The 10,165-nt window shown below is 39.7% G+C and overlaps 1 protein-coding gene across 1 annotated transcript; it reads right to left on the bottom strand.

Moving 5' to 3' along the window:
* Positions 1-8,088: 8,088 nt before the first annotated feature.
* LOC121879373 (keratin-associated protein 4-11-like) lies at positions 8,089-8,526 on the bottom strand. Its single transcript, XM_042385980.1, has one exon. It carries the CDS (start codon positions 8,524-8,526, stop codon positions 8,089-8,091), a length of 438 nt encoding a protein of 145 aa, XP_042241914.1.
* Positions 8,527-10,165: the final 1,639 nt, after the last annotated feature.

The following is a 10,165-nucleotide window of genomic DNA, read 5'->3' on the forward strand; positions in this document are numbered from 1 at the left end:
AACCTTGGGATTCTTAAAAAAAAAAACTTTAGTTACGACCTTTGTCCTTATTACCGTTAAAACCTAAATAATTCAAAATTCTTACGTCAAGATATTTTTTCCACTTTAGTATGAGACAAAGAGAAACATCTACCTGTGTTTACGTCTTGATTTTTAAAAGATTCGTAAGATAAAATTTTCTTCCCCTTATCTGAGAATGAGAGAACACATCTGGTTGGGTTAGTCTCAGCGTAATCTGGACGACATATTGGCCGCCATCCTCATGTCTTATCTCACATCAGCCAGTAACGAGAGCTCGTCAACACACACACAGTTCCGGGTAAAAAAGATAACGTATCTTTGGTAATCTTGACTCTGGGTCCAGGTTCTCAAAGCATCTTATACCTTACGATCCTCTTCTCCCGGAACTGAAAATCTAAAGTCTCTTATATTTGCATGAGTCTCTGTATAATTTCGACGCCATCTTGTCTTGCAGTTAAATACGTTCTCATATCTTCAACTTGGGGGAATATTTGACCTTACGATCCTCTAAGAATCTATCTTTGTGTCTTAAAGTGAGTCAGTTAAATGCGTCCTCAGTTCCCAGTTAATACGGACAATTTAACGTAGGAACCTTTGAGAAATTTACCTTTTTCTCGTAGTTGAGGGAATATTTTAACGTAGGAATCCTTGAGAATCCAACTGTGTGTCTTATCTTAAGTGTGGCAATTTATCACGTCCTCAGACCACCAGTTTAAGGGATTATTTCGTCTTGGGAGCCTTCGGGGGTCGTGTACGGTTTTTTACTCAAGGTGCTGTGGACGGAGATTGCCTCTGGTCGTCTAAATTTAATTATATAAATGTCCGGGATTCTCTTATTTCACGGTGTGTGTGTGTGTGTGTGTGTGTGTAATAATAATAATAATAATAATTAACGGTTTATTGAAAAAGTTCTGCAGCCCGAAGGCTGAAAATATACTTGGACATAAATGACTTATTACATACATTGGTGGTTTAACAAAACCCTTCATTAGAAAGGTGAAGGAACATACAGTGAACAAACAGATTAATGTAGGTGTTGAACAGCAAACACGTAGTGTAAACTCCTCCCAGATGGTGTTAGGAGGGACCTCACGTGGTGTAGTAGTTCCCTCACAGATGGTGTTGTGAGGGCCTCACGTGGTGTAGTAATTCCCTCACAGATGGTGTTATGAGGGGCCTCACGTGGTGTAGTAATTCCCTCACCGATGGTTTATGCGGGCCTCGTGGTGTAGTAATTCCCTCACAGATGGTGTTATGAGGGGCCTCACGTGGTGTAGTAATTCCTCACAGATGGTGTTATGGGGGGCCTCGTGGTGTAGTAATTCCCTCAGATGGTATTATGAGGGGCCTCGTGGTGTAGTAATTCCCTCAAAGATGGTGTTATGAGGGGCCTCACGTGGTGTAGTAGTTCCCTCACAGACGGTGTTCTATGGTGAGGTGTGGTCCCAGGCCTTCCTATCGTAGACGGATTAACACTTCGCTGGTTGTAGGGTCGGGCCGTTATCACTGGGTACCTGGGACCTCACTGTGTGAAGGTCAACGGGTACCACTGTTACTGTTGAGTTGTTCTCACCGACTTAAGCACTGTTCACCACTGTTCACCTCTGTTTAACACTGGTTCCATTCCTTTCTAAATGAAATAGTAACTTCTGGCGTGAACTTGTTGATATTCCGGTGGGAGGAGGGTTCAGGGAGGGAGTTGGTATGGGCCAACCAACAGTTGACCTGGCTGCTCCAGAGGAGCGCCAGGTACGTCTTGACCCTTCGGTGTGTGTGTGTGTGTGTGTGTGCGTGCGTGTGTGTGTGTGTGTGTGCGTATGTGTGCGTGTGTGTGTGTGTGTGTGTGTGTGCGTATGTGTGCGTGTGTGTGTGTGTGCGTGCGTATGTGTGCGTGTGTGTGCGTGTGTGTGTGTGTGTGTGTGCGTGCGTATGTGTGTGTGTGTTTCAACCCCGCCCTGGAAAAGGAGAAAATGAATTATTAATACTGACAAACAAGCGGCCAGGGCACACAGCTTAGTCCTATGACAAATCATCTTAAAACACTTGAGTGAGACTGTATCAACACGAGAGGATTAAGGGCAAGAGAGTCTTAAGGTCGTACTCATCAGGTCATCCTCCAGGAGCGTGTATACCTGTGAGTCAGCTGAGCCAACGTAAACAAACGTAGTCAGCTGAGCAATTGTAAATAAACATACCAGGAGAGAATCAGTACAACAAGTGCAACCAAATCAGTGCCGAGTATATTCAGCAAAATCGTGAAGAAAGTAAATAATAAAAAAAAAATGCAGCACAGAAGCACAACGTGAATAACTAGAGGCTCACGACATAACCTACCTCTCTCTCTCTCTCTCTCTCTCTCATAGTGGCGTGAGCTGCTGGTTCCTCGCTATCAGTATTTATTGTGCTCCCAGAAGTTTATCTCCTCTAAATATTAACCACAAGTCATGCAGACCAAAATAAACCACCTTACAGTGCATGACTCCCAGCCTCACTCTCCTCTGCCTGACTCCCCCCCCCGAGACGAGTCCTTTGGGCGAGGTTTCTAAGCGGAGGGTCAAAGACTTCGGGTTCTTGTCTCCAGTCTAGTGATTTTACAGGATTCATAACAGGTTAGGGTATGAAAGTCGCTGACGTGTTTCCTGTACCGCTAAAACCGTCTGAATCGCGAAGTATTTGAACCGTGAAGTACAGTATTTTAACCCACAAAATATCTAAACCGCTAAGTACTGTATATGAACCACGAAACAAGTGAACCGTGAACTAACTGAAATTCGAACCATCTAAACAGTAAACCATCTAAACCACGAACCATCTAAACCACGAACCATCTGAACCGCGAGTCATCTGAACCACGAACCATCCGAATAATCATTCATCTTACACGCAAACGAACCCCTTCAACAACGAATCATCTCATCAACGAAACCTCTGAACCACCAATCCCCTGAGCTCCTTACATATATAATCACGAGTCATATTTCTTAACTACTAATTAACCCTGATCCCCCCCCTCCCCCTGATAATCCCACACTATTTACGCTGGTTAACAGTTACTCTAATCGACATAATATAATCCCATATAAAAAGAGTCCCAGCTTAAACAAATTAATCCTAGCTAATACAATCAATCCTAGCAACTGCAAACTGGTCCTAGCTAATAACAGTTAATCCCAGCTGAAAAAATGGTCTTTAGCTGATAAAAAATAATCCTAGTTGATTAAAAAAAGGACCTGGCTAATGTATACATAATCAAAACATCAATAAATTCGGGGTTCGCTAATTTCATACGTGACCCGGTTTATATATGCTAGGGATTCAGAGGTTCGGTGTTTCAAAGATTCAGAGGTTCGGTGTTTCAAGAATTCAGATGTTCATAGTTTCAAAGATTCAGAGGTTCGGTGCTTCAAGGAGTCATGGGTTCGTAGTTTCAAGAATCCAGGGGTTCAGGTTTCAAAGATTCAGAGGTTCGTAGTTTCAAGAATTCAGGGGTTCGGGTTTCAAAGATTCAGAGGTTCGGTGTTTCACGGAGTCATGGGTTCGTAGTTTCAAGAATCCAGGGGTTCAGGTTTCAAAGATTCAGAGGTTCGTAGTTTCAAGAATTCAGGGGTTCGGGTTTCAAAGATTCAGAGGTTCGGTGTTTCACGGATTTGAGGGTTCGTGTTTTGAAAGACTAAGGAGGTTCGGGGTGTCAGGGGTTCAGTTGTTCAAGGATTCGGAGTTTCAGGGGTTCGGGGTTCAGTTGTCAAGGGTTCGGAGATTCGGAATTGCCTTCGTGATGCTCAAATGACAAAATAAATCAAAATATTAAAAAAATACTAATAATTAAATTTTACCTGAGATATACAACAGTCAATATGCGTTACCTGTGCCTCCAATTACTTGTAAAGGGTGATGCAATTTTAGGTCAATATCCATGTAACTGTAATCAAGTTAATGAGAAGAGTTCGAAGTTATTTCAGCATAAATTCATGAGTTTACATTTTCAAGTTGTGTGTGTGTGTCTGTCTGTCTGTCTGTCTGTCTGTCTGTCTGTCTGTGTGTGTGTGTGTGTGTGATCAAAATTCTCCTATTGGACATTCAGTTGGTAATATCAGGCATCTGTAACTGTGGTGGAGGAAGGGTGAGGAAAGGGGTGAGGAAGAGGGGTGGGGGAGGGTGAGGCAGGAGTGAGGGAGGAGGGGGAGGGGGATATAGTGTACAATCCCTTAGGACTAATAAAGCGATACTTTTCAAGTATGAAATTTCATCAGAATAAACATCACGAAAGAAAAAAAACAAGAATAAAAAATAAATTAAAAAATCCGATAAACAATATATATATATCTCATCACCTACGACCCATGCATTATATCCATCACCTACACGACTGTCATATATCCCATCACCAACACGACCCCATCACATATATCCCATCACCACTACGACCCCCATCATATGTCCATCACCCACGACCCCATCATATATCCTCAGCTACGACCCATCCATATATCCACATCACCTTTGACCCCATCATAATACCCAATATTTCGACCCCATCATATATCCCATCAGCTACACGACCCCATCATATATCCCATCACCTACACGACCCCATCATATATCCCATCACCTACACGACCCCATCAGGTAAATAATGACCAGGTGTTGCCCAAAGCGTCCAAGGAATTTTGTCCGAGACTGTACACCTAAGACGCTCACACCACCACCACCACCACCACCACCACCACCACAAACTCTTAAATAAAAACTCCATTAAAGGCAATATAAGCTGTGATAAGAGAACACTTAAGCTTATATAAATAAACTGCATAATATTCACTCACATGTATTAAAGCTTTACCTGAAGTATTGCGACGCACCTGAAACGAGGCAATTAAGCAGCGTAAACTGAAGAAAATTATTCACTTCAATGGTGACCACAAGATGCGGTGAAGTGAGAAAATAAAATAATAAAAATAAGCCGCCATATTGTGTTGTTATGAGTCTGGTGAACTGATGACGAAGCAAAAAAGTGAATAAATCCTTAAACCACGAAAAAACTAAATTAAAACTCATACCTTTATCATAATTGCCTCTTGAATGAAGTCCATACACTGGAGACGGGAAGCTTAATAATAATCACAAGAATAATAAACAACAATAAGAGAAGACAAACCAAAAACAGTTAAAAAAATAAGATAAAAAAAATACACGTTAAGAGAATGGTGGAGCGATAAAAACATTAATAAATTCTTCTAAAATGTGACAGAGAGAGAAACCGATAGTTTAATGATTTAGAATAACTATTGTGTAAAGGGAAGAAGAAGAAGAAGAAGAAGAAGAAGAAGAAGAAGAAGAATTTAAAGACAATAAGAGGATTTGAAAGGTGAAGTAGAACAGTGTACAAAGTAGAGGTGATTTACTGATTCGTATCACACACACACACACACACCAGCAAGAACCGAACCCACGAACCTCCTATGACCTTGACCTGTTACTCTTGGGTCAATTTTTTTTTAAGCCATGGTGGTCGAGTGGTAACGTCCCTCACTTGTCAAGAGTTGTGTGGGTTCGACTATTAGAGGGGCTGGTGTGTGTGTGTGTGTGTGTGTGTGTGTGTGTGTGTGTGTGTGTGTGTGTGTGTGTGTGTGTAACTTACTACACAACAGTACAGTCAGGTGTACTTTGATCATACCTGTAATATGGTGTACTGGAGACGATGCAACAAAACAATATAAACCACATGAATAAAACAGTAATAAACTTCAATAAGAAAACGGCCACAAGCTGCGAGTATAGACAAAAGTCAGTTCAATCATCAGTGTTATGCAGTATAGAATAAACATTAAAAAAATAAAAACAATAATCTTCAATACAAAATATATATACGGCCAATCAGATGCGATATAGAACAGCGTAAAAATGACAACGAAAATAAAAGCGTAAGAACGAAGGAGGAGGAGGAGGCGGCGCGGTGGGCAGAAGGTAGGGTAGGGTAGGCGCTTAAAGGTGTGTATGTGTTGGCGAGGTACACCTACTTCCTTCTGGCCTGGTGCAGCTCCCACAACCGGTTCTCACGCCTCGTCCTGCACAACACACACCGTCATTATCTTGAGTAACATGGTCAGCACATTATGGTGTTATGTGGAAGGCAACCCCCAGGAGGACTGCCTTCAATACATATAATAATAATAATAATAATAATAATAATAATAATAATAATAATAATAACAACAACAATAATAATAATAATAATAATAATAATATTTACTTTGATTAAAAAAGACAACATTAATAATAATAATCAATGAAATTTACCCAATAATAATAATAATAATAATAATAATAATAATAATTACTTTGATTAAAAAGGGCAATAACAATAAAATATCACCCTAAAACCACATGTAAATAAGGATTTCACTTACATACAATACTATTCATTAAAAACAAAACTCCATGCCATACAAACATGATCATAAAATTAGGACGTTCCCACAACTCATCGCTCACCCCATCCAGATATTCACATATATAAAAACAAAAACTAAAATGATACAAAAACACCCAAAAAAAAAACCAGGTTGACAATTACACAATGACCATCCATTATACAGGTACTTTTACGATCAAGTTGTAAGCAATCACTCGGTCGGTCACGTGACAAGCCTCTCCCCTTTACTACAGGGAGGGAGGGAGAGTGGGAGGGAGAGTGGACAGCTGCTGGCTTTAAAACTTATTGTCAAGCCATGAATACAGTTAAAATAAAAAATACACACACACACACACACACACACACACACACACACACACACACACACACACACACAGGCCGAGGAAATATGCCCAAAACCTTAATTACGTGAGAATGAAACAGGCTAATTACCACCAAACACCTTAATTAACTCCGACAAACTGAAATAACTCAAAAGCAATTACCGATACTGTTGCTGTACGTCAAACATATTATATAATTACCTTAACACCCAATTAACACCGTGTAGTTGAAATAACTGAACATAATTACCAAAACTATTACTTAACTACACAACGAAACGAGGTAATTAGAGTTAACAGATCATTAACGCCGCGTCCCAAACAAATACGAGTGAAAAATAACTACCGTAAACTACCATTAATTTTGTTTTATATTGAATACCAGGATTAACTAAGTCAATTATTACGTTATAGTACAGACAGTAAATAGTGTAGTAAATAAATGATGGTGTAGTTTGTCCCGGCCGCGAGTCGCACAGTTCATTGGTGTTCACTATTACCGCCAGGATCCTCTCACTCATCACCTATTAACATACTTGTTATATTATATAATTCTGGTTTTCCTCTCAAGTAATAATAATAATAATAATAATAATAATAATAAAACGCTACTACTACTACTGATACTAATAATAATTATAAGATAATAATAATAACACCACCACTACTATTACTACTACTACTAATAATAATAATAACAATAATAAAACGCTACTACTACTACTAATACTAATAATAAGATAATAATAATAACACTATTACTACTACTACTACTAATACTAATAATAAGATAATAATAATAACACTATTACTACTACTACTACTAATAATACTAATAATAAGATAATAATAATAACACTACTACTACTACTAATAATAATAAGATGATAATAATAACACGACTACTACTACTACTAATACTAATAATAAGATAATAATAATAACACTACTACTACTACTAATAATAATAATAATAAGATAATAATAATAACACTACTACTACTAATACTAATAATAATAATAATAAGGTAATAATAATAATATTCCATAAATCATCAAACAATGACAACATTCCCACAACCCGAGCAGTACTGACATCATCAAATTCCCAGGTAAGACTCCTGTGTGACAACAACAACGAAGATTTACTTCAAACATAACATGAGCCTCCACCCCTCCCCTCTCCTCCCCACCCCCATACCAAGTTTGAAGGTGATACTCCATAGCGTTGGTGAGATATCGTGTACATAAAAACCAAGCTACGTACGACTCCTGAAGGTGGCTCTATATATTGCCCTCCTGACTTACGGCTCAAGCTTCATCCTCCTCCGCCTCCATCAATGAGACTGTACAACATTGAGGTCGTACAACACTGAGGTAGTACAGCATTAAGGTCGTAAACACATAAGGTCGTACAACATTGGGGTCGCACAACATTGACCTCGTACAACATTGACCTTGTACAACATTGAGGTCGTACAATATTGGGTCGTACAACATTGGGGTCGCACAACATTGACCTCGTACAACATTGAGGTCGTACAACATTGAGGTCGCATTGACCTCGTACAACATTGAGGTCGTACAACATTGAGGTCGTACAACATTGAGGTCGTACAACATTGAGGTCGTACAGCATTGAGGTCGTACAACATTGACCTTACAACATTGAGGTCGTACAACAGTGAGGTCGTACAACATTGACCTCGTACAACACTGAGGTCGTACAACATTGACCTTGTACAACATTGAGGTCGTACAACATTGACCTTGTACAACATTGAGGTCGTACAACATTGACCTCGTACAACATTCACCTCGTACAACATTACAACATTGAGGTCGTACAACATTGAGGTCGTACAACACTGAGGTCGTACAACACATGAGGTCATACAAAAGGTCGTAAAAAACTGCAGCCCAAGTCGTGCAAGTCAACATTCAACCCAACACCTTATTTACACAGTATAAATACGTCACAGTCAATCTAAACCAACCTGCCATTTAGCTTAATAACAAGAGGGTATTCCACGTAATGAGTGTGACAAGACGTGACCTTACTTAACCTAACCTAATCCTAACTGCAGATAGACAGGTTTTCGTCATTACCCGTAATTACTGGCATATAATAGAAGCATTACTGTAATAAAAAAAGTACATCACACTCACAATATACTGTACGTATCATGGCCGATTAGTTTCACAAAAACACAACACAGCACAACACGACACAACACAACACAGCACAACACAGCACAACACGACACGACACAACACAACACAGCACAACACAACACAACACAACACAGCACAGCACGACACATAAGAACATAAGAATGGAGGAAACTGCAGCGGGCCTATTGGCCCATATTGGGCAGTCCCATTTACACCCAACCCGTATCGCTCATATATCCATCCAACCTATGTTTGAAGCTATTCAGCATATTCGAGTTAATGATGATGTTTGGTAACTTGTTCCACTCTTCCACTACTCTATTTCCAAACCAGTGTTTACCTATTTTCCTAAATCTAAATTTGTCTAATTTAAAAACATTGTTACGAGTTCGCTCCAGGTTGGATAGTTGAGTACCTTGTAATGTCCCTTTGTTTAGCCCTGACTTCCATTTATACACCTCTATCATATAGCCCTCACCTCTACGTCTCTCGAGGGAGTGTCATTTAAGATGCTTTAACCTGTCTCTGTACTCAAGGCTCCTAATACCCAGGATTAGTCTTGTCATTCTCCTCTGAATTCTTTCCAAGGATTCTATATCCATTCTGTAATACGGTGACCAGAACTGAACTGCGTAATCCAGGTGTGGTCTCACAAGAGCAAGATACAGTTTTAGGATGACCTCGTTAGTCTTGTAACTAACACTTTTGTATAAACCCAAGTACTCTATATTAGCCTTGTTACGAGCAAATACACATTGTTTACTTGGCTTAAGGTTCCTACTTATCATTACTCTAAATCTCTCTCGCAGTCGGATTTCTATAATCGTTGTTCATCTGGTACTTCCTTTCTGTTTACATTCCCTATACTGAGTACTTTACATTTGTCCACATTGAATTTCATCTTCCATTTTTCAGACACAACACAACACAAACACAAACCTATAATATCTAAACAACATCCAAAATATCACAACAAAATACTCGCTTAAACTGACAAAATCCACACAAGAAGTTCAATGTCAATATTCGGTACGACCTTTGACCTTAACCCAGACCCTGACCTTCACCCTGACCCTGACCCAACACAGAACACACACACACACACACACGCCAGCGGTGATAGGATGCCGCCACACTCTCTTAGACCCGACAACTGGACGTCCGGAGGTGGATAGGGAAGAGGAATCCAAGGAGGAGATTGAGAGAGAGGAGA

This window comes from Homarus americanus, unplaced genomic scaffold (genome assembly GCF_018991925.1).
Source record: "Homarus americanus isolate GMGI-L3 unplaced genomic scaffold, GMGI_Hamer_2.0 scaffold49950, whole genome shotgun sequence".
In the NCBI taxonomy this organism is placed as follows: domain Eukaryota; kingdom Metazoa; phylum Arthropoda; class Malacostraca; order Decapoda; family Nephropidae; genus Homarus; species Homarus americanus.

What these genes read in the sequence shown, in the direction of transcription:
- LOC121879373 (XM_042385980.1), bottom strand. Translation starts at nt 8,526, where the DNA reads ATGTTGTACAAGGTCAATGTTGTACGACCTCAGTGTTGTACGAGGTCA.